This window comes from Zea mays, chromosome 7 (assembly GCF_902167145.1).
Source record: "Zea mays cultivar B73 chromosome 7, Zm-B73-REFERENCE-NAM-5.0, whole genome shotgun sequence".
NCBI classification, from domain to species: Eukaryota; Viridiplantae; Streptophyta; class Magnoliopsida; order Poales; family Poaceae; genus Zea; species Zea mays.
Window position 1 is genome coordinate 176,763,633 of NC_050102.1, and position 25,220 is coordinate 176,788,852.

Genomic DNA, 25,220 nt, shown 5'->3' on the forward strand with positions numbered 1-25,220 from the left:
TGAATGAGTGCTTGACGAATGACTCCTAGCCTCGTTTACTCATATACCCTTCATGTGAGATTCTACTATGCTTCACATCATCACATAAGATTCTTGTTAACTATTAAACATATCACATTGTCTCTCTCCCTATTAATCTTAAATTTCCTACATCTGAGATTCCAATATGCTTCAGATAAGATTATTGCTAAGTTTTCAACGTATTATATAATTATAATGACTCTCTCCCTCTTAATCTTAAATGTCCTATGTGGCTATGCTAAAGCACAACAACGCCACCAAGAAAGTTGATATCACACAACAAACAATTAAATCTTAAGAGCAAGGTTAATAATATAGCCCACAACGAGCTTTATGATGTCACCATTTCATATATAGCCAACTAAAAATCTAAGCCATATAACAACTCTTCTATGATATAAGCTGTACATTTAATATTTAGCTCACTCTTTTTATCACAAACTATCATGGAGTTCATGAGTAACCTACTTTAGCTGACTGATGATGCAGTGTGCTTTCATTATTTTCTTTCTCTCACGTAACCACAAATTTGATGTGACATCTCTTGCAATCCACCTACGTCATATTATTATAATTGCTCTAATATTAAACACATACACGCCACCATCAATAATCTATATATGCAATAAACCATATATATGTTGTTGAAACAAAAAAAAGGGAAAGGAGTGCAAGAATGGCGTGGACTTAAGAAAAGCACCAGTGGCATCGAGCGCATCGCGCACTCGTGCTCGGGCTCGGCTCCGTCCGCGACTCCGCCCCACCCCTTTCCGTCAGCGGCCGCAACCACCACACCACCACCCAATGGAGGCCGGGGAAATCGGCGGGGCCCTTGTCTTCATCCTCGCCGCCGCCGCCGCCGTCGCGGCCGCCGTGTCCGTCGGCGCGGTCGACTTCAGCCGCCCGCTCACCGGTACACGCATTCGATGCTCCCATCCGTCATATTTCTCTCTCCCCCACCCCTCTCGCTCGGACGGCCGCGCTACAGCGCACGTGATTTGACCTGCCCTGCGCGGCTGCGCCCGCCGCCCGCTGGTTTTGTCCTGCTTCGTTCCGCAGCGGGGGCGCCGTTCGACTTCCAGGCGGCGGTGTCCTGGCTCATCGGCATCCTCGACGGCACGTCCTCGGCAGCGGCGGACGTGGACGGGGCGTGGGTGGCGGTGCGGGCCGGGGTGATCGCGCCGGTGCTGCAGGTGGCGGTGTGGGCGTGCATGGTGATGTCGGTGATGCTGGTGGTGGAGGCCGTGTACAACAGCGTCATCAGCCTCGGCGTCAAGGCCATTGGGTGGAGGCCTGAGTGGAGGTTCAAGTGGAAGCCCCTCGACAGCGCCGACGAGGAGAAGGGGACCGCCCACTTCCCTATGGTCCTGGTTCAGATACCCATGTACAACGAGCTGGAGGTGAGAACAGACCACCACAAAAAAAAGTCATTAAAATCGTATCGGAATATGTTAACTATCCATCCATTGATTATTTGATGAATTGTCCTTCCTCCTGTTGCTTTGTGAGATTAAAAATATTATTTTGATGCGGTGCGATTTTCCATGTGTGGTATGGGCTCTTAGGTGTACAAGCTGTCAATAGCGGCAGCATGTGAGCTGCAGTGGCCAAAGGACAGGATAGTAATTCAAGTGTTGGACGATTCTACTGACCCCTTTATCAAGGTAACCTGCCTCTCCTAGTTCCTCGTTTCATGGTTGGGGATGAATATGATTTCTACAGAACTCTTTGTTTGGTGGAGAAACTATTAATTTTGGTGCTGTTAGATCCTATCAGAACAAGTGAAACATCAAACTGGTTTGTTATAGCAGACGAATCCTCAAACTCACTACCAGCAGCATGATAAAGTTTTGACATGAGACTAACTGCAATAGCCTATTAGGAGCATGCTAAACATTTGGGGCGGTTGGGTGCAGAGAGAATATTTCCATTGTGAAGTGCGTAGCTAGCATTACAGATTACAGATGCTCCTTCCTACTTTTATGAGATTACTTACATGAAAGCTACTTCAGCATTTGGCATAAAGGGAAATTGAAAGGGTTGCCTTACCGGGATAAAATATTTCGTAATCACAAGTCATCATCCAAGTAGGGGTAAATGATCAGATATTTTAATGAGGTAAATGCAGAACGTATAGAAGAGAACGACACGAAGGCAGAGACGAGGCTGAGAATGAGAGCAAAGGTGAATAGTCATATGGACCATACACTCACATGACCAACTGCAGGTCGGACCCAGCAGCTGTCTGGGTTTTGCTGCCGTTGTCTGTTAGGTGCTAGCAGCTTTGTTTATGTAAAGAACTGAGTAACGGTACCAAAACTAATAATGTCAACTATTGTGGGGTATTGGACTAATGGTATCATTGAAGTCTGTCAGCAGCACCATGGGGAGTTTGGCCCTGAGATCTGCACACGCTGTATGGTACAGCCACATGAGAATAACTAATGCCTCCTGACATTTCACAGCATCATGATTCATGAGCCCCATCTCTGGCTTTCTGTTCACTTGTCTTTGTTTATTCAGAACCACAGATCTGAGGGAACGGTTCAATGATTGGTGGGCATATTCTTCTTTGGAATGGATTTTCCCCACCTCTCAAAAAGTTTCACTTCATAATTTGTAGGGCCTGCTAGATTCATGCATATCAAACACTGCTCCTATAAAATCCAATCTGTTTACATGACAACGAATCAATTTTTTTTTGTCTGTATTCATCCAAAAATCTTGCAATTTTTCATGAAGCTCCATTTTCAGAAAGCGAAGTTTCAAACAAAAAAATGTGAGCCAGTAAATTATATAATGAAAAGAGAGAGAAAAAGACGTCCATGACGTTCCTCTCTGTTGGCAATAGTAGTACGAATATTGATTGATCCATCTGGTTTGATTGAATTGTTCAGCGAATGGGTTGGTTTAGTGCGATGGAGCAGTAGTAGTTTGCAAGCACAGCTATACAAGGAAGAAGGAACCTTTGATGAAGCACCGATGGTCTCCCAAGCAAATAGAAGACACTCCTCTTGCTATCAGACTTAGGGGGTGTTTGAATGCACTAAAGCTAATAGTTAGTGGCTAAAATTAGTTGAGACATCCAAACACCCTAGCTAATAGTTCAGCTATTAGTTATTTTTTGTAAATTAGTTAATAGTTAGGTAGCTATTTGTTTGCTAGCTAATTCCACTACCAATTTTTAGTCAACTAACTATTAGTTCTAGTGCATTCAAACACCCCCTTATCCATTTGTGTTGACATAGCAGCTACTTGCCAGACTATCTTCAGATAGCGAGCAACTAAACCTTGCTTAGTATTTCAGTATCTGAACTGCCATTACAAGAGTTCGACCATCTTATTATCGTAGTGGGTTAGATAATTGAAAATACTACTGAACAGACCCAGTACTGGCGGCTCCCACATGAGTGGGGTCTAGAGAAGGAATATCTGAGGAAGTCCTAACTCTGCATTTTGCAGAGAGGCTACGTCAAACCACTGCACCAGGCTCGCCCTTCAATTGAAAATATTATTGGGTCTAACAAAAAAGAATATATGATGATTAGGATTACTATTACTTCATGCTGCAGAATTTGGTGGAGCTTGAATGTGAGCACTGGGTGAACAAAGGTGTCAATATTAAGTATGCCACAAGAACCAGCCGCAAGGGATTCAAGGCAGGAGCTCTGAAGAAAGGAATGGAATGTGACTATGCATGGCAAAGCGAATACATTGCTATATTTGATGCTGATTTCCAACCTGAACCAGATTTTCTGCTCCAAACTGTCCCATTCCTTCTGCACAATCCAGAAGTTGCACTTGTTCAAGCTCGGTGGTCCTTCGGTAAGTACTCCATTCCCTGCTAGTTCTTGAGCACACTTTTCCAGCTACCCGTCTATAACAAATGCACATGATTAATTTATGGAATAGAAAAATACTATGGGAAATATTTCTTAAACCTCATGTCAAATTTGTCAGATATGCTCTCCCACATTTCAGTATATCACCACAATGGAATACTTTCTCCATTTTCAGATGTTTTTCTTGTGAGAAGTGCACAAATAGTTCTTACAAATAGCACAAGGAACTTGGAACAGACAACCTCACTGTTTTGGGCTTATAAAATAGGCATCACGTTTCATAATGATGACAATAAAATATATTTTCACATTCTTTAATGATGATGCCAGAAAGATGGCATAGAACTGTTCAAAGATGATATAACATGAAAAAGAGAACTGCTAGTGCATAAGCTTCTCGAGCGATATAATATTTTTATTCACTCTGATCGGTCCAATTCTTAATTGACAGAATTTTGCAGTGAATGACACGACAAGCCTGCTGACAAGGGTACAAAAGATGTTTTACGACTACCACTTCAAAGTTGAACAAGAAGCAGGATCAGCGACCTTTGCCTTCTTCAGTTTCAACGGTACACATCTTTTGAAACCTCTAAAGAGTACAAACAAATTCCCCAAAAGAGGGGAACCACCCCAGAATGTCAATTTCAAGACCATAAATTCTTCCTGATGGTATGTCTATTCTAGGAACTGCTGGAGTGTGGCGTACAGGAGCCATAAGAGATGCAGGAGGTTGGAAGGACCGAACTACAGTTGAAGACATGGACTTGGCGGTTCGAGCAACACTAAAGGGCTGGAAATTCGTATATGTTGGAGACGTTAGAGTGAGTAGATTTTGACATATAAGAGTGTTGCCAAAATTAAATATATTTGATGTGATCATTTGACTATGCAAACATGTTATATTTACAGGTCAAGAGTGAACTGCCGTCCACTTACAAGGCCTACTGTCGGCAGCAATTCCGGTGGTCTAGTGGTGGTGCAAACTTATTCCGTAAGATGGCAAAGGATGTTTTGTTTGCCAAGGTGAGCATATATCTGCCCAGGTTCCCATTCTGGCAAATCATGCCTTTCGCAGGGGAAAATCTAAAAATTAGCCCCACTTGTTGTTCCGCTAGGATATATCACTCGTCAAGAAGTTCTATATGCTCTATAGCTTCTTCTTTGTGAGGAGAGTTGTAGCGCCGACGGCTGCCTGTATTCTCTACAATGTCATCATCCCCATCTCAGTCACAATCCCGGAGCTTTACCTACCAGTGTGGGGTGTTGCCTATATTCCCATGGTGCTTACCGTGGTCACAGCTATAAGACATCCAAAGTAAGTCTCTTTGTGACTGTGCCATGAGCTCTAGAACAACATTGCCCATCTGTCCTTCACCAGAACTAAAGCTAATGAACTTCGACTTGTCTTTGCAGAAATCTACACATACTGCCATTTTGGATTTTGTTTGAGAGTGTGATGACATTGCATCGGATGAGGGCTGCGATGACTGGACTGCTGGAGCTAGAAGGATTCAACCAGTGGATTGTGACAAAGAAGGTGGGGAATGATCTCGAGGACACTGAAGTTCCTTTGCTTCAGAAAACCCGGAAAAGGCTGAGAGACAGGTGAAAACTCGCAACTAATAAGGTTTTCTGGATTAGTACAAAATAAAAATTGTTATTAAGGGTAGCAAGCAGGCCAACACTACACGTCATGCAGTACTGATACCGTACTTTCTTGCAGAGTCAATCTCCCCGAGATTGGATTTTCGGTGTTTCTCTTCCTCTGTGCATCATACAACCTGGTGTTCCATGGGAAAACAAGCTACTACTTATATATGTACCTTCAGGGGTTAGCATTTCTGTTACTAGGGTTTAACTTCACTGGCAATTGTTCTTGCTACCAATGATAGCATGTCAAAGCTGTACGAATTGCTGATTGATATTCATTTTCTGGTCATGCGTTCGTAATGTTTCAAATGGTTTAGATCTTAGATGCATAGAAAGATGGCATTCATTATTCTGCACGCTTGCAGCGATTCAGATCTTGTAATACAATACTGTCTTAACAAAGCTCAAAGGAAGGGAATATGGAAGTCGCAATTTTCAGAAAGTGCGGGGTATTGAATGGGAGGGATTTGCTGTCAAGCAAACACAACCAACAGCCCTCCCTTCATACCGATGCCTCTAAAAACAGGTCCGATGCTGATCAATACACTTTAAAGCATTTTAAAAAAAATGCATTCAATTACTGCATTTTTTTTGCACAAAATGACTAGATACACACACAGGATGATTTTGCCGCTAAAAGGGAATGTATAGCTTCTGGGCTGACACGAAATTTGTTACATCAAAATGGACATTTCATCGAAATACAACCCTCAAACCCTTTGGACAGGGCATCCTCAACATTACAGGGGGAGTTCTGAAGGCAACCTCTTGAGTTGTGTAAATTCATATCCTCGTGGTAACCACCAGAGGAACTATTAGAGAAATGGGTAGTTTTGGCGGATTCCCCCGCTCCATATCTGGCGTCATGGCTTTCCTTGAGTCGCTTTATTGGTGTAAGATGGACAGAGCGCGTAAAGCTATCCGAAAGCTCTACATCCTCTTCATTGGATTTGAGGTGTGGGCATTTCCTCTTTGATCCAGGTTGAGGATCCAGTCCTGTAACACCAGATTCAGAACGGTGTATAATAACCCCCAAAAAAAACAATGCTCAAAATAATATTATAATACCTTTAAGGGTACTGGAAATGTTACACTGTGATTCCATCGCACTGCTGCAGTCAGTGGAGTGATAAATTCTAGAATTCACAGTCAGAGACACAAGTCAGCATACAGCTTGGAAGAAACTTTACTCTCCAGAGACAAGAAGACTAACTTAGCTTATCATGAAGAAGAAAATTCACTTAAACTGTATAGCTAATTAGCTATTGGACAAAACAAATCATCTCTGGGAAAGCCAGGGTTTCCCCCACGAGAAGCTTTCCATTACACATTCAAAAGAGGAACCGGCAGACAACAGTTACAGATGAATCAGTGGTGAGACGATCTACCACTTACTGCCGTTTTTGTGAGCCCCATCCTATTGTAATTTCTAGAAAGTCAATCTCATTTCTGCAATGTTTTCTTAAAAAAAAATTGCTACTTGGTATAGATTATCACTATGGTTTTCGATAGACAATAATATGCACCAATCACGTGAAGCTTTGCAAAAATAAACAAGTCAACCTTTTAGTCCTAAGTTAGGGTGAGCTAGAGTTAAAACCCAACAAAAGCCACGAATCAAGGTTTAGACATGTGAACATCTGTTTTTTTCATTCTCTCCTATTCAAGGCTTAATCAAGTATATTTCATCATTTTAAGTCTCCTTTTACTGCCTCTAATCTTTGCAAAATAAACAATTCTACAAACAACTAGTAGTAACTTATCAAAGCAAGCCGCATATAGTCCTAAACTCCAATAGAATGTTACATGAGTAAAATAGCTCTTGGGATCTTCCCATGAGTAAAAGAGCTTACAGAGCCTTGGACAATATGCAGAGCTTTAACAACAACAAAGCCTTTTAGTCCCAAAGAAGTTAGGGTAGGCTAGAGTTGAAAACCCTACAAAATCCACAAACCAAGATTCAGGCACACATAGATAGCTATTTTCCATGCACTCTTATTCAAGGCTAAGTATTTGGGTATATCACATCCTTTCGATCTTCTTTTACTGTCTCTATCCATGTCAAATTTGTTCTTCATCTTCCTCTTTTCTCATTGTTACCACACCTTAGGATGCCACTACACATTGGCACCTCTAGAGGTCTTCGTTGGATATGTCCAAACCATCTCAATCAATGTTGGACAGGCTTTCCTTCAATTGGTGCTACCCTTGGCCTATATCGTATATCATTATTTCAGACTTGATCCCTTCTTGTATGGCCACAAATCCAATAAAACAGATGCATTTCCGCAATCGAATATGTTGTCTTTTTGTAGGCCAATATTCTAAATCATACAACATAGCAGGTCTAATTGACTTCCTATAAAACTTGCCTTTTAGCTTCTGTGGTACCCTCTTGTCATATAGAACACCAAATGTTTGAGCCACTTCATGTCTTCATCCACCCTGCTTTTACAAGTCTTGTTGGCAGGTTTTACAGGCCGCTTTTACAAGTCTTGTTGGCAGGTTATCAAAGGTGATGTTATGTTGGCCCTCTCTGCTATCTATAATTTTTCTCGAAAACGCAGGAGAGTTGCGTTTCATTATATTAAGAAGAAGAGTAAGGGTCTAGAATAGACCCTTACTATAATGGCCATGTGTCCAAGTTTATACTCCTCAATTCGGCATTTATCACCTTACTGCCTAAGGCCAATGCTATTGAAGTAAAGGATTATTGTCCCATCAGTCTTGTGCACAGTTTTGCTAGGTTGGTCACAAAGCTCATGGCCAACCACCTGGCGTCCCGACTACCAGATATGGTGTCCATTAATCAGAGTGCCTTTGACAAAGGAAGGAGCATACATGACAATTTTCTGCTTGTTCAACAATTGGCAAGATGCTTATTTAAGAAAAAAGAACCTCATATTCTTTTCATGCTCGACATATCTAAAGTGTCCGACTCAGTTTCTTGGGCGTTTTTACTTGAGGTCCTGCACAACATGGGGTTTGGTCGAAAGTGGCGTAACCTGATGTGCCTTCTTCTCTCCACCTCCTCCACACAAGTTCTGGTTAATGGTGTGCCTGGAGAATCCATTCTGCATCATCGGGGGCTGAGGCAAGAGGATCCTTTATCCCCAATGTCGTTCTTGCTAGTCATGGAAGCACTGAATGCCTTAATCACTAAAGCTGTCCAAGCAAATTTCTTACAGCCGCTGGCTGTTCAGCAGGCTAAGCACCAGATTTCCTTATATGCGGATGATGCCATCTTGTTCCTCAGGCCAAATCGAGATGATCTCCTTCTCATATCTCAGCTGTTGAAGGCTTTTGGTCATGCGTTAGGCCTCCGGACCAATCTCGCTAAAAGCTTAGTGCCCCCATTAATTGCACAGTTGAAGACTTGAAGGTCATTTCTGAGCTCTTGGATTGTGAAATCAGGAATTTCCCTTGCACCTACTTGGGGATACCGCTTACTATTCGGAAACTAACCAAGACTGACCTGCTGCCTTTGATTGATAAAATAGCAGCTTGCCTCCCAAAATGGAAGGCTTCTCTCATGAGCCGAGCCGGTCGGCTTGTGACGGCCCGTGCTGTTTTTTCTGCCATCCCTATCCATGTTATGCTAGCTCTGGATCTCCCCAAATGGGTGATCAAAGCTATTGATAAGCTGCGACGGGGTTTCTAGTGGGCAGGCCGTCAAAATGCTAATGAAGGCAATTGCCTTGTGTCTCGGGAGAAGGTTCAAAGGCTGTTACAGTATGGTGGTCTGGGGATTCTCAACCTTGAAAAAATGGGATGGGCCTTACGCATCTGATGGCTTTGGCTGCAAAAAACAGATTCTTCTCGACCTTGGGAAGGGCCGCCCATTCGGGTTCCCTATAAGGCCCAAGCTCTCTTTCATGTGGCGGTGGAAACAAAGGTTGGAAATGGTGTTGATACCAAATTCTGGACTGACCAGTGGCTGCACGGTAGAAATGTGGGAGAACTGGCCCTGAATCTTTTTCAGTTAACACCTAAGAGAGCAAGAAGACAACGCTCTGTTTCTCAAGCCCTATCTAACAGGCGTCGGGTTGCTGACATCCAGGGAGCCCTCACAGTCCAGGTGGTTGTCGAATACCTGAAGCTTTTGGATGTTGGTGGAAGCTTTTACCTTGCAACCAGCCCTTCCTGATCATCACTTTTGGAAGTTCACAAGTTCAGGACAGTATTCTAGTAAATCTGCTTATAACACCTTTTCTTGGGATATGTTATGTTTGCACCTTGGAAAAAGACTTGAAAAACTTGGGCACCTCTCCAGTGCAAATTCTTCATATGGTAGGCAATCAAGAACAGAGTTTAGACGGCGGATCGCTTGCTGAAACATGGGCGCGACATCCTAGTGCCTGCCTCCTTAATGACCAGGAAGATGAGTCAGCTCCACACATTCTAGTGTCTTGCGTCTTCTCCCGGGAGACTTGGACCGAAATTCTATGTTATGTTGGGCTGCAGGTCGCTGCCCCGCAAACTGAGAAATTTTGCTCGCTGGTGGGGATGTGCAGTCAACAAAGTGCCAAAGGAGAAGAGAAAAGGATTTAATTCTCTCGTCATTCTTGTTGCTTGGACAATTTGGAAACTTAGGAATGTGTGTGTTTTTGAGGGGTCTTAGTCCCTAGTGTTTCCTTGGTTTGTCAGGAAATAGCAAAGGAGAGTGAGCTCTGGTGTATGGCCGGAAACACGTCCATGAGCTGCTCGGCAAGAAGCCAAGACTGGAAGCTTGAGCAGCCCTGTGTGGTTGTTTCTTTTAGGTTTAGTGTGTGGCGCGTTTGTATCCTTTTGGTGATGTGTTGAGGGGGGCTTCTTTCGACCCCCTCGGGTGTGTATCATTTTATTCTTAAATGAAATGACACGTAGCTCTCCTGCGTCGTTCGAGAAAAAAAAATGTCTAACATCATCATTAATATCCTCGTCCAGTCGTCCCTTTGTAGTATTTATCCTAAATACCTAAAGGTGTCCTTTTTAGGCACTACTTGACCTTCCAAATTAACATCTACTTCCTCATGTGTAGTGCTAAAATCACATCTCATATATTCTATTTTAGTTCTAATGAGTCTAAAACCTTTGGATTCTAGAATCTCTCGCCACAACTCTAGTTTCCTATTTACTGATGTCTGACTTTCATCAACTAGCGTTATCACATTGTATGTCCCTTGTGACCTTATCCATCATCAATACAAAAAGGCAAAAGGTAAGGGCCCAAAACTGATCATTGATGTAGTCCTATTCTAATAGGAAGTCATTTGTGTCCACATCACTTGTTCGAACACTAGCCCCAACATTATTGTACATATCCTTGATGAGTACAACGTACTTCGTTAGAACTTTATGCTTGTCTAAAGCCCAATACATAACATTCCTTTGTATTTTGTCATAAGCCTTCTCCAAGTCAATAAAAACCATGTGTAGATCATTATTTTGTTCCATATACTGCTCCATCACTTGTCTTATTAAGAAAATGGCTTCCATGGTTGACCTTCTAGGCATGAAACCAAACTGGTTCAAAAAGCTACTCGTTATTCCTCTCAGACAATGCTCGATAACTCTCTCTCTCATACCTTTATACTATGCTTCATCAACATAATTCCTCATTAATTAGTATAGCTTTGAATATCTCCCTTATTCTTGTAGATCTCCACTCGTCGGACATTTTGTTCAACAGGAAGATATGATTGAAGTCATTGAACAACTTGGCTAGCCATACTGTAGCTATGTCCCCGATATATTACCATACCTTAATTGGGATACCATCAGGGCCCAACGCCTTACTCCCTTCCCTTTCATCATTTTCAATGTCTCTTTAATCTCGTATTATTGGATCCTAAGTGGCTACGTACAAAGCCCCTGTTGGTATCATCAAAAGAGCCATCCAACTGAAAGGTTATGTCCCTATTCTCCCAACTGAACGATTTGTCAAAATACTCGTCATCTATGTCTGATCTCATCCTCCTTCACCAAGAGGTGCTCGGTTCAATCCTTCATGCACTTTGTTGAACTTGGTTGAAGTCCCTTGTCTTCCTCTCATGAACCCTAGCCTTCATATATATGTACTTCTCCCATTCCTTCATACTCAAGTGTTGGTAAAGGTCCTCATATGCCCTACCCTTTGCCACACTTACAGATCGTTTTTCAGTCTTCTTTGATATATTGTACTTCTCAATCCACACTCTTGTCATGGTACAAACGTCTATAGCATTCTTTCTTCTCCTTAATAGCCCTTTGGACTTTCTCATTCTACCACCAAGTATCTTTAGCTTTGCCTCCACTCCCTTTAGTTACTCCACACACCTCTAAGGCTACCTTCCAAATGCAGGTTGTCATCTTCTCCCACATGTTGTTAGTGTCATCTTCTTTCTTGCAAGTGCCCTCCTTGATGGTCCTTTCCATGAAGACTTCTGACTTCTCTTTCAGCTTCCACCACTTTGTTCTCACAACCTTGGCTTGTTTATCCCTACAGGCACGTGCCTGAAAACGAAAGACCAACACCACAAGCTTATGTTAAGAGACAACACACTCCCTAGGTATCTCCTTGCAATCTAAGCATGTTCGTTTATCCTCACTTCTTGTGAGGACAAAGTCAATTTGACTAAAGTGCTGGCCACTACTATAGGTTACTAAATGGGAGTCTCTCTTTCTAAAAAGGTGTTGGCTACAATAGGTCAAAAGCTACCGCAAAGTCAAAGACTTTCTCTCACTCTTGATTCCCACTAGCATACCCAAAACCTCCATGAACAGCCTTCATACACTCCCTAATTTATTTTTTCTTTATTCAATTATAATTGGGGAAATCCAAGGGTATCACAGTGAGAGAGAAAACATAACCCATTTATGTTGCATGACTAATTTAAGAAAGAATTTACTGCAATGAAATTGACAGCATAACCAGTGGAAAGAAAATGAATACTGATGAAAATCACTACATACTTCCATTATCGGTTTAATGATTACGCTTTATGTTTGAAAACAGAAATAACATATATAATATACAAACTGAACTGCAAGAGAATATAATCATATTGTGGCAACAAACCTGTGCATTTGCTCAACAAAATCATCAATCAGAACAGGCCAAGCACCTGAAAATAGACACGGAACGGGAACTAAATTTTTTTCTTAATTATCTTAATTATCATGGAGCTACGCTATAAAGGCAGGTGCAGATATAGAATTGACAAATCGAAGTAGTAGTCATATAGACAGAATTTGTACCTCGTGGGTCATAACCTTCCAGATCTTCATTTACACACCTGCTGAAAGCTAGCAGCTGCTGCCAAGTATCCTCGGATATGTTATGGCGTTGGTACTTCTGAGAAAGAGTATTGTAGTTTTAGCTAAGAAAAACACAGTAAAGTCTATTTATGACTGTTCGTCATAGGAAAGGGGGTGTAATTATTGATGAAGCTAATTTCCATTTCTAAAGAGGAAAAATGAAATATTCAAGAGCGGTATGACTGTATGAGAAACCCGGTAACTAACTAACTAACAAAGTAAACAATTTCATTAATAGTGTTTGATTTGAAGAATTACTCCATCCTATATGAGGTGGTGCATCATGAGTTGATTCCTCAAATTCGGTGGAATGGCTCCATTCCTCATACCAGAACTTATGAGGAACGAGGTAGTGACGCATCATCCTATTCCATCCCACAAACCAAACAAAAAAAGTGAAATGAATAGTTGAGGGGCTAACTCATTCTTCAAACCAAACACCCCCCTAAGTCACCGGAGACAGTCCAAATCTGGAAAATTATTGTAAAGCTATCAACAAACGATGGGAATCGAGATATATTAGACTGGTGGTTTACTGGTCTCAAGAAAAAAAAGACTATTAATGGTTTATTGAGGACTAAAGGTTTGAACTGTCGCAAAGCAGTAGTATAGTACTTCAACTTTAGGTGTTCAACATTTCTTCCCAACACAAGATGGCAAATGATAACTAAAACAACTACGCATTTTGCAGCATGCTAACTAAAATATGCATCTCACAACACTAATTAGGTTTTACAAGAACATAATCCATCCATCTCAGGATAGTAGGTGTAACTGCTTTTCTTGTGAGTCCCCGGATACAAGCCGGCAACTCTCCGGCTCCTGTTGTGGTTCTCAGCTTTGCATGCAGAATTTACTGCTGCTTTGGTTAGATATAGACCCATTAGATATAGATGTTAGTACTAGAGCGCAGTTACTAGCAGGAGATGTCATGTACGGTCGCACATACAGGCGCGCCCGTGACACACGCCGAGCAGCTGAACGTGCTGGGCGCGCGCGCGAGCTGGGAGATGCCAGCAGCTGAGAAGGAAAGCAGTCCTACAAATAAAGATACTGCCAGCAGCCGAGAAGGAAAGCAGTCCAACAATAAAGATACTGCCAGCAGCTAGTAGGAAAGGAGCCAGTAAGAAGGGAAGTAGGATATCCCTTTCCTAGAATAAAGTAGTTTCCTTCTGCAGCAAGAGATAAGAGGGAAAGTAGGAATTCTATTACTAAAATTGTAGCCTAGAATCAGGAAGGGGTTTTCCCTCCATATTGGTCGGCCGTTTGGGCTATAAAAGCTGCACCAGCCGGCTGGAAGGGCAGCAAGCACTTTATCTCTAATCTCCTACCGTTCTCAAGCCACCAGCAGAGGGGTATAACCTCGTGGTGAGGCCTGGAGCGCGACTACGAGTTACGTAGTCGCGGTCCGGCGACCCTGGGAGCCGAGACACTTGACAACCTGGTATCACGATCCAGACGATCCTCCCCTTCGCGTTCCACTTTTCCACCTCCAGCCGAACCACTCCCCACCGCTGCGCCACCGTCCCCCACATCATCGTCCGCCGCTTCCTGTGCTGCGTCCATGGACGACACCAGCGAGCTCAAGGTCACCATTGCGCAGCTCGCCGAAAGCGTCAGGGCCCTTCAGGCGACCGCGGAGGCCAACGCCAGGGCCATCCTCGAGCTGTCCGGCTCCAAGCAAGTCGTGGGCGAACGCAACACCGACCGGCCACCCCCACGTTTCCAAAAGCTCGACTTCCCCAAATATGATGGCAAGTCCGACCCCCTCCTTTTTATTAATCGGTGTGAATCGTACTTCCACCAACAACGAATCATGGAACATAAGGTCTGGATGGCGGGGTACAACCTGGAGGACGGCGCCCAAATGTGGTGGATCCAAGTCCAGCAGGACGAGGGCACTCCATCCTGGCGCCGTTTCACCGAACTCATCAACCTCCGGTACGGACCACCACTCCGATCCGCGCCGCTCTTCGAGCTCGTCGACTGCCGGCGCACGGGGTCGGTCACGGAGTACCAAGACCGATTCCAGGCGCTGCTTCCCCGCGCCGGGCGTCTGGAGGAAGCACAGAGGGTCCAGCTCTTCACCGGCGGCTTGCTACCCCCGCTCAGCCACGTCGTCTGCATCCACAACCCGCACACGCTGGCAGCTGCGATGAGCTTGGCGCGCCAACTAGAGTTGATCGCGCACTCGACGCCGGTATTGCCACCGCCTCTGGCCGCGCCGCGCACACCGCTGCAGGGCCCTCAGCCGCGTCTCGTCCCGCCAACACCCGAAACGGCCCCGGCGCCACCTCCAATGAAGCGCCTCTCCCAAGCGGAACAGGCGGAATGACGACGTCTCGGCCTCTGCTACAACTGCGACGAGAAGTACACACGTGGCCACAACCGCACCTGTCGCCGTATCTTCTTCATCGACGGAGTGGAGCTCTCCGACGCCGACGACGCTGCAGGGGCCATGGACCAGGACGCCGAGGCGCCCGTCTTCTCCCTCCAGGCCTTGGCCGGGGTCCCCGTCGCCGACACCATGCAGGTCGCGGTTGAGCTTGGGCCAACGTCGCTGGTTGCTCTGCTGGACTCCGGCAGCACACACAACTTCATCTCGGAGACGGCGGCCCGGCACTCCGGCCTACCGCTGCACCAACGGCCCCGCCTAACGGTCATGGTCGCCAACGGCGAACGCGTTACATGCGCGGGCGTCATCAAGGCAGCACCTCTCTTCATCGACGGCGCATCATTCCCGACCGACCTCTTCGTAATGCCGCTGGCGGGCTACAATGTGGTGTTGGGCACAAGGTGGCTGGGCGCACTAGGACCCATCATCTGGGACTTGGCCAACCGCAGGATGACATTCCAGCACCAAGGGCGCACCGTTTGCTGGTCCGGCGTCCCGACACCAGGTCCGCCGACTCTCAGCGTCACCACATCCAGCGAGCCCCTCCTGGATGGGCTCTTGGCCACCTTCGAGGACATCTTCGTCGAGCCTACAGGACTACCTCCCAAGCGCGCGCGCGACCACCGCATCATCCTCAAGCCGAACGCCCAGCCGGTGGCTGTCCGCCCCTACAGGTACCCGGCGGCTCACAAGGACGAGCTCGAGCGCCAGTGTGCCGCCATGATCGAGCAAGGCATCGTCCGCCACAGCGACTCTCCGTTTTCTTCGCCGGTCCTCCTCGTCAAGAAGCCAGACGGTTCCTGGCGCTTCTGTGTCGACTATCGCGCCTTGAACGCGCTCACCGTCAAGGACGTGTTCCCCATCCCGGTGGTCGACGAGCTACTCGATGAGCTCCATGGTGCGCAGTTCTTCTCCAAGCTGGACCTTCGGTCCGGGTACCATCAGGTGCGCATGCGACCGGAAGATGTGCACAAGACTGCATTTCGCACCCACGACGGCCTCTACGAGTTCCGGGTGATGGCATTTGGGCTCTGCAATGCCCCGGCTACGTTCCAGGCCCTCATGAATGACGTACTCCGACCTTTCCTTCGTCGTTTTGTCCTTGTTTTCTTTGACAACATTTTGGTCTATAGCAAGACTTGGGCGGATCATCTTCACCACCTTCGGGCCGTCCTCAACGAGCTACGCCATCACCATCTCTTCGTCAAACGAGCCAAGTGCTCCTTTGGCGCCCCTTCATTCGCCTACCTCGGCCATATGATATCCGGTGAAGGAGTCGTCATGGATCCAGCAAAGGTGAAGGCCATCCTCGACTGGCCGACCCCTCGTTCGGCTCGAGCCGTCCGCGGCTTCCTCGGCTTAGCAGGATACTACCGCAAGTTCGTCCACAACTACGGCACTGTCGCAGCGCCCCTCACTGTCCTCCTCAAGAAGGACGGTTACTCTTGGGACGACGAAGCAGCCGCGGCGTTCGCGGCCCTAAAGACCGCGGTCACCACAGCCCCGGTTCTGGCCATGCCAAACTTCGCCATGCTCTTCATCGTCGAATGCGATGCATCGTCCCACGGGTTCGGCGCCGTCCTGGTACAGGATCGGCACCCAATCGCCTTCTTCAGCAGACCCGTCGCCCCGCGGCACCGCGCCCTCGCCGCTTACGAGCGGGAGCTCATCGGCCTTGTCCAGGCAGTGCGACATTGGCGACCGTACTTATGGGGACGGCACTTCATTGTCAAGACGGACCACTACAGCCTCAAGTACCTTCTCGACCAGCGTCTGGCAACGATTCCGCAACACCACTGGGTTGGGAAGCTCTTGGGCTTCGACTTTTCGGTGGAGTACAGATCGGGTGCAACAAACACCGTCGCTGACGCCCTGTCCCGACGGGATACGGAGGAAGGCACCATGCTGGCCATCTCCGCCCCCCGGTTTGACTTCATTGATCGACTACGCCACGCGCAGGCCACGGATCCCGAGCTGGCCGCCATACATGCTGAACTCAGCGCAGGCAAAAGAGCTGCGCCATGGGCCATGGTTGATGGCATGATCGCGTTCGACGGGCGCCTCTATATCCCACCTGCAGGAGATCCTGGCCACGGTCCATGACGACGGCCATGAGGGCGTCCATCGCACGCTCCACCGCCTCCGCCGCGACTTTCATTTCCCCAACATGCGCAGCTGGGTGCAAGACTTTGTGGGGGCATGTGCAACCTGCCAGAAGTACAAGTCCGAACATCTCCACCCAGCGGGCTTACTGCAGCCTCTACCAGTGCCATCCATTGTCTGGGCGGGCATAGGTCTCGACTTCGTGGAGGCACTACCCCGCGTGCACGGCAAGACGGTCATTCTTTCCGTCGTGGACCGCTTCAGCAAGTACTGCCACTTCGTCCCCTTGGCGCATCCATACACCGCCGAGTCCGTGGCACAGGCATTCTTCACCGACATCGTGCGCCTCCACGGAATCCCACAATCCATCGTGTCCGATCGGGATCCAGTGTTCACCTTGGTGTTCTGGCGCGAGCTCCTGCGCCTCATGGGCACAAAACTACACATGTCGTCGGCATTCCACCCCCAGACGGACGGCCAGACAGAGGCAGCAAACCGTGTCATCATCATGTACCTACGGTGCTTCACCGGCGATCGACCCCGACAATGGCTGCGCTGGCTGCCGTGGGCTGAGTACATCTACAACACCGCATACCAGTCCTCACTCCACGAGACACCATTCCGGGTGGTCTACGGACGTGACCCGCCCTCCATCCGCTCCTACGAGCCCGGTGAGACTCGTGTGGTGGCTGTCGCCCAGGAGATGGAAGATCGTGCGACCTTCCTCGACGATGTCAGGTACCGACTCGAACAGGCGCAAGCAGTACAGAAGAAACACTACGACAAGCATCACCGCCCGGTATCCTACCAGGAAGGCGACTGGGCTCTTTTTCGGCTCCGGCAGCGCCCAGCCTCGTCCCTGCCGCATGCGCCCAAGGGAAAACTCAAGCCTCGTTACATCGGACCATACCGCATCACGGAAGTCATCAACAACGTAGCCGTGCAGCTACAGCTTCCGCCGAGGAGCCCGTCTTCACGATGTGTTCCATTTCGGCGTGCTCAAGAAGTTCATCGGCACCCCACCGGCCACTACGCCACCAATGCCCCCTACAGTCCATGGGGCGGTTCTGCCAGAGCCCGCAAGCGTCACGCAGGCTCGCCTGGCACGCGGCATTCGCCAGGTGCTTGTCCAGTGGAAAGACGAGCCTGATACATCAGCAACCTGGGAAGACCTCGACGATTTCCGCACCAAGTACCCAGACTTTCAGCTCGAGGACGAGCTGGACTTCGACGGTGGGGGAGATGTTATGTACGGTCGCACATACAGGCGCGCCCGTGACACACGCCGAGCAGCTGAACGTGCTGGGCGCGCGCGCGAGCTGGGAGATGCCAGCAACTGAGAAGGAAAGCAGTCCTACAATAAAGATACTGCCAGCAGCTGAGAAGGAAAGCAGTCCAACAATAAAGATACTGCCAGCAGCTAGTAGGACAGGAGCCAGAGCCTAAGAAGGGAAGTAGGATATCCCTTTCCTAGAATAAAGTAGTTTCCTTCTGCAGCAAGAGATAAGAGGGAAAGTAGGAATTCTATTACTAAAATTGTAGCCTAGAATCAGGAAGGGGTTTTCCCTCCATATTGGTCGGCCGTTTGGGCTATAAAAGCTGCACCAGCCGGCTGGAAGGGCAGCAAGCACTTTATCTCTAATCTCCTTTTCTCCTACCGTTCTCAAGCCACCAGCAGAGGGGTATAACCTCGTGGTGAGGCCTGGAGCGCGACTACGAGTTACGTAGTCGCGGTCCGGTGACCCTGGGAGCCGAGACACTTGACAACCCCTGGAGCGCGACTACGAGTTACGTAGTCGTGGTCCGGCGACCCTGGGAGCCGAGACACTTGACAGGAGAAAATTTGCATGTGCATGCATGCATACACGTGAAGTCAGCGTAACGGCGCTGGATGGAGAAATGTTTCCTGCAGTTATTTGGAGATGGAAACCGAAGGGACATTCCTAAGAGCACGTGATAATTGATTTACTTGGTCTTAGCATTTATTGAGTTATGCCTACTATACCGAGACGGAGGGAGTAAGTATTAGCTAGAATAACACAGCTGGAAACAAACATCTATAATTACCATGTGCATCAACATTCTAACATTTCTGTTAGTCAATAGTCATCATGTATCAAACCATACAAGTTTACAGCATAAGCCATCCATTCAACTAGAGTGAAGTGGTTATTTTCAATTTTTCATACATATATGCTATGTCTTAGTGTCAGTAGAACAGAAACTATATAGCATCCATTATTCCATTTCAATCTTCCTTTCACTATTCTCTAGAGTAACTGGATAAGAATGGAGCACTAGTGCACTACTAATACTTCAATAAACAATCATAAAAACAAATACCAGAACAACACATATTTGAGTTCAATTCTGGAAATTCTGTATCATGGCCAAGCAGAGTGATTTCTGTACCTCAACGAAGTTACACCATCGATCAAGCAAACGGAACCTTCCACTTAGAACAATCCTCCATGCTGCTACAGCTCTCTGAATAGCTATACATGTGAAAATGGGAATTCCAGTTAGTGTTCTATGGGGATAAGAAGTATATACTAGGATCTGAGGATATAGGATCTTACTGACACTCTTTTGACCCTTTTCACGGCAGATGAAGAAAACAAAATCGTAGAAGCAACTGAATAGGCTCATATCCTCCTAAAAAAGAAGGTACTCGATTGACATAAGGTAGTAAAGAAGGCTCTTGGTTAACTAAAGGTAGTAAAGACCTACAAAAATTCTCAATCGGCTTGGAATGCATCACTTACCAGATCAATAAATGGAATGAGCTTTGGAATATCAGCAAATATCACATCCCTGCATGAATATTAGGATGTTTTAATCAAGTGAAAGGCGAACATAGGATGAGAAAAATAAAACAGAACCAAATATGATACAAAAAAAGAAACATACATTCACATGAAATGGGAGGTTATGTAGGTTTATGTGGTCAGGGCTGATTAAGGATGGCTAGGATATACGAGCGACGAGCAATGAAAAATGTCATGATGTTTGCAACATTGAATAACCACCATGCTATTTTTTTACTTCCAAATAAAAACAGTTAAATGTCATCATGATGGTAACATTACCACGGGAAAATCAGCTAAAAAAATTTATATGTTTACAACAACAGATAGACAGGAACAACAACTAAACAGAAATTATTATATGTCGACATATTTCTCTAATTCTCAGAAAATGTTTCATATTTCAACTCTAAATATGCATGCAAGAAGTAGAAAAGCATGCATCTTGTCATGAAGTTTCAAGTGCAGGATATATATCGTAATAAAAAGAACTCTCAAAGATACGAACCTCATTCCTTCAATTCCGTCTATAGCTAGTGAAAGCTCAACCAATGCTTGTCTTGACTCCGCACTTGTACCTCCTGATACAATACCTAGCGAAACAAAGGCCAAAAGGACCAATTGGTCGATATAGTGCCCCAATAAACACAGTTTGGACTGACAATTTGAACACCATAACCGGTTACCGCACAATAAACGTCTGCACTATGCACGAGGCGTGATTCTAATCCCTGAGAAATTTTGTCTACTCTAGGTGCCAAAGGATGGTATGATCGAATTGTGCAGGAATTATCAAGTGTACAGACTCGAGGTATGAATTTCTGTAAATAAAAGCATATCAGCTTGCACGAGTCCTTTCGGATAGCATCTGACTTGACTAAGGCTTCTTGGAATTTTTCATCACTCAAGAAAGAAAGAATCGATAAGAAAACGACCCATTTTCGTAAAGAAGACAGACAATTGACCACGTTAAAGATCACTTCTCTAGTACTAGAAATCTAGAACCCACCCGTTTAGCAGAATTCCCAGTTTGAAAGCCACGAGGTTCATCAGAATTCGCAAAAAGGAATACGAAAATCCAAAAAAAAAACCACTAAACCCACCTAAAAACCGCAAGCATCCGCTCCCAACCCGCAAACGGCTACCGAAAGAACCCTGGACCAACAGATCGACCGGAACACTCGCGAGCAAGCGAATTCGACGGCGGAGAGCTCACCATAGTACTTAAGGAAGGCCTCGGCGGCGGAGGGGCACGCGGCCACCGCGGCCGCGAAGCCTCCGGATCCCATGGGCCAGGGCGCGGATCCAAACCAGGAAGGCAGGAAACCCTAGGCCCCCGCGGCTCGCCGCCGATACCACAACGACCCCAAGTCCACCACCTCCCCGATCTCACGTTTAGAGCGAGCCGACACGAAACGGAGGCGAGCGCGAGAAGGCAAGAAGTTGAGAGGGAGACGAGAGGGAGAGAGCTGTCTAGTTCGGCGGAGGGCCAGGGTGTCAGGCATCTGCTAGCGCCGAAGTGGTCTTGAGTGGGTCCATATACGTCAGTGTCAGATCCAGCTAAAAATCCTCTACTCTGTGCCAAATTTTTAAATTTATGCATTTATTCAAAAATTCACGTTTACATCTCCTAGTGGTTAAAATCACGACTTTGATCATAAGGATCGACGTTATAGACTATAATGTCTAGCTAAAGGATAGCATTAAGTGTAAGAAGCCTAACCTTCGATATAAAGTTCTGTTTGGTATAGTCGGTGCTAGTTGAAAAAATAGTTTATCTGATAAACCGGTGAAAAGCATCTTCTGTTTATTATCTACTTTTGGTTCATTTAAAAATTTAGTTGAATTGATAAATTGTTGTAGAAGCTCCCTATTTAGTATAGCTTCTGCTTAAATATATGAAGAAGTTGAAAATAAGTTGTGCCAAATAGGACCTAAAACTCGAGTAAGGGAAAAGTAGACTCCGACTATGATGTGGGACAGAAGACGATGTACTCGCCAGCCTCCTCCCGAGATGTCCATGGTGGAAAGGTCGTTCGACGGTTGGATGGACCTAGACAGAGATCAATGGTGGACCCTATTATAGGATCTCTCAAACTTTGTCCAGTCCCTCCAGAGATGGTCGGGGATGAAAGGAGCAACCATTATATATAGAGAAGGTTGCAAAGAAGATCACGAGGAAATCGAGAGTAAGAAGACGGTTGAAAAATGCAAAGGTTGAAGCAGCTTCACGTGAAAAAGGTGAGGTGCACATACCCATTTAAAGCTTTTATCTTCCTCACCCTCTCTCCTATTCATTGGGTGAAGAATCCGAAGCGTCACATGAGTCGCTTAAAAATGTGAGTCGTGCAATATGATAAGGCATGCGGGTGAAACTGTCCATCTAATATGGTGATTATGCCCAAGATTATTATCGTATTGATAGGACAACTATGTCAGGCATGCTTAGCGCTTGAGATCACACTCAGAGTCTATGAGGATTATTATATTAATTGCCCCACCAAGAAATTAGTAATAATTAAGATTCATTCATGTAATGATTGGGTTCCTAGCCCAAAGAATGTCACGTCTTCCTAAACGGTGAGAGTGTGAAGTGTGACCGTTACCATCCTTCGACTTCCGAGTTAAGGTTAGTGATAACTGGTAACTAGACCCACATGTACATGTGTAAGGCTTAGAGATGAAATCCAAGGGACAACTAAAACATGGCATGAATCATTTTTTCCATCATGTTCACTTATGGTGAGATGCACATACCCATTTAAACCTTTTTGCCATGATGTTCCTTAGCCTGGTTCAATCTTCCTCTTATGCTCAGTTGCACTAGGGACCTAGTTGTCATGATGTCTACTGAATCCCCTAATGGTGACATGTGAAGAATTAGGTCTCGCATTCTCGAATTCTGTTTCACTAGTCATCCAACGAGTAAAATAGGTATGCCTATAGAACTACTCCAATAGTAAACCTAGGAGCCTCTATTAGCGTAAAGGGAAGGTCATATCCCTTTATGCCACTAAGGTGCATTCAAGGATCCTAATACATGAAGATACCATGAGACCCACTATGTTGTGACCACCGCTCTTAGGTCCCATGCCCCGAGCACTTCCTTTGGCCCCGGGTAGGGAGGGGGCTTAACAAGGTATTGAGAGCACCTAGAGGGGGTGAATAGGTGATCCTGTAAAACTTAAAACTTAACACAACAAACTTGATTAAGAGTTAGTATAATGAAATCAAGTGAGTAGAGAGGAGAACTCTTGTGAAGCACAGTAGACACAATAAGGACAAGCACAAGAGACACGAGGATTTATCCCGTGGTTCGGCCAAGTACAAAACTTGCCTACTCCACGTTGTGGCGTCCCAACGGACGAGAGTTGCACTCAACTCCTCTCAAGTGATCCAAAGATCAACTTGAATACCAATGTGCTATTCTTTACTTCGCTCTTTTCCCGTTTGCGAGGAATCTCCACAACTTGGAGTCTCTCGCCCTTACAATAAGAATCAATATGAAGCACAAGAGTAAGGGAGGGAAACAACACACTCAAATCCACAGCAAATACGCACACACAAGATCAAGACTTGAGCTCAAGACAATATCTCGAGGTTCTCACTAGAACGGAGCTCAAATCACTAAGAATGTCGAACAAGTGCGCAAGAATGAAGTGTGAGTGATCAACAATGCTCAAGGAATGCTTGGTGTTATCCTCCATGCGTCTAGGGGTCCCTTTTATAGCCCCAAGGCAGCTAGGAGCCATTGAGAGCATTCCAGGAAGGCAATTCTTGCCTTCTGTCGCCTGGCGCACCGGACAGTCCGGTGCACCACCGGACACTGTCCGATGCGGATTTCTTTCCTTCTTTGGCGAAGCCGACCATTGGCGGTTCAGAGCCGTTGGCACACCGGACAGTCCGGTGCCCCCTTCTGACCGTTGGCTCTGCCATGCGTCGCGCGCGGATTACGCGGCCGACCGTTGGCCCTACCGACTGTTGGCTCACCGGACAGTCCGGTGAATTTTAGCCGTACGCCGCCGATGATTTCCCGAGAGCAGCCAGTTCGCAGATGCCAGCCTGGCGCACCGGACACTGTCCGGTGCACCCAGACTGCGCAGACTCTTGGCTGCTTCGAGCCAAGCTTTTCCAAATGAATTTTCTCTGATTCTAGCACTTAGACAAATATGTTAGTACACAAAAACCAATGTACTAAGTCTAGAATCATACCTTTGTATTGATTTGCACCTTATCCACAATTTGGCATAGTTTATCACTTAAGCACTTGTGTTGGACACTCAATCACCAAAATACTTAGAAATGGCCCGAGGGCACATTTCCCTTTCAATCTCCCCATTTTTGGTGATTTATGCCAACACAACAAAAAGCAACTAAAAGAAGTGCAACATCAATGCAAATGAAAACACAAATTTGTTTTGTCTTAAATTTGGCATATTTGGATCATCCTTTGCCACCACTTGGTTTGTTTTTGCAAATGAATCTCAATTTCCTATCTCTAAGTCAAACACACTTGTTGAGACATAAAGAGAGTTGTTCCAAGAGAATTTGATCAAAGATTTCAAAAACTCCCCCTTTTCCCATAATCAACCATTCTCCCCACAAGAGGCCAACTTTTGACAAAAGAGACAATAAGAGACAAACCAAAAACTCTATTCTACTATTTTTCAAAATTCTCAAGTGGTAGTTGATCCATTTGTTGCTTTGGCCTTATTTTCTCCCCGTTTGGCATCAAGCGCCAAAACGGGATCAATCTTGGCCCTTTAACCACATTGCCTCACCAAAATCTTCAACTAAGAGTAAAAAGGCAATAAGAGTACATAGATGAACTTGGAATGAGTTACTCTCTCATCGGAGTGCACTGGAAGTCTTGCATGGTCCAAGTCCACCTTTTCCCTTTCAAACCTCCTTTGAGACTAAATTAAGCAAACTCAAGCACATAGTTAGTCTCAAAGAGTCAAGTTGTAGTACATCTCCCCCTAAATATGTGCATCACTTGCAAATGGACTTGTGAGGTACGGGGAGTGCTTGTACAACTTGAGCACCATAAATAAACAACGAAATGCATTAAGGAACATGATCAAGGCATAAAACACATGTATGCTAATCCAGGTTCCGCGA

The 25,220-nt window shown here is 45.9% G+C and overlaps 2 protein-coding genes across 4 annotated transcripts; one reads left to right on the top strand and one right to left on the bottom strand.

The window, feature by feature from the left end:
• Positions 1-643: 643 nt before the first annotated feature.
• On the top strand, positions 644-5,948 carry LOC103633466 (probable glucomannan 4-beta-mannosyltransferase 7). Of its 3 annotated transcripts, none has more exons than XM_008655159.4 (10): positions 644-934; positions 1,081-1,421; positions 1,587-1,685; positions 3,594-3,846; positions 4,325-4,435; positions 4,551-4,687; positions 4,776-4,889; positions 4,982-5,181; positions 5,280-5,471; positions 5,590-5,925. In XM_008655159.4, the coding sequence occupies exons 1-10, from the start codon at positions 826-828 to the stop codon at positions 5,753-5,755; spliced, it is 1,722 nt and encodes a 573-aa protein (XP_008653381.1). In that variant the 5' UTR covers positions 644-825; the 3' UTR covers positions 5,756-5,925. The 3 variants fall into 3 exon arrangements, with proteins under 3 accessions (XP_008653381.1, XP_020396877.1, XP_035817047.1); XM_035961154.1 differs by having other exon boundaries at positions 737-934; positions 4,315-4,435; XM_020541288.2 differs by having other exon boundaries at positions 695-1,421; positions 5,590-5,948.
• LOC100277354 (uncharacterized) lies at positions 5,842-21,544 on the bottom strand. The gene is given in 9 exon segments (NM_001150944.1): positions 5,842-6,512; positions 6,585-6,652; positions 12,556-12,601; positions 12,735-12,831; positions 19,705-19,787; positions 19,872-19,947; positions 20,058-20,106; positions 20,608-20,692; positions 21,316-21,544. Coding segments are annotated over 9 exon segments (894 nt in total). The 5' UTR covers positions 21,389-21,544; the 3' UTR covers positions 5,842-6,195.
• Positions 21,545-25,220: the final 3,676 nt, after the last annotated feature.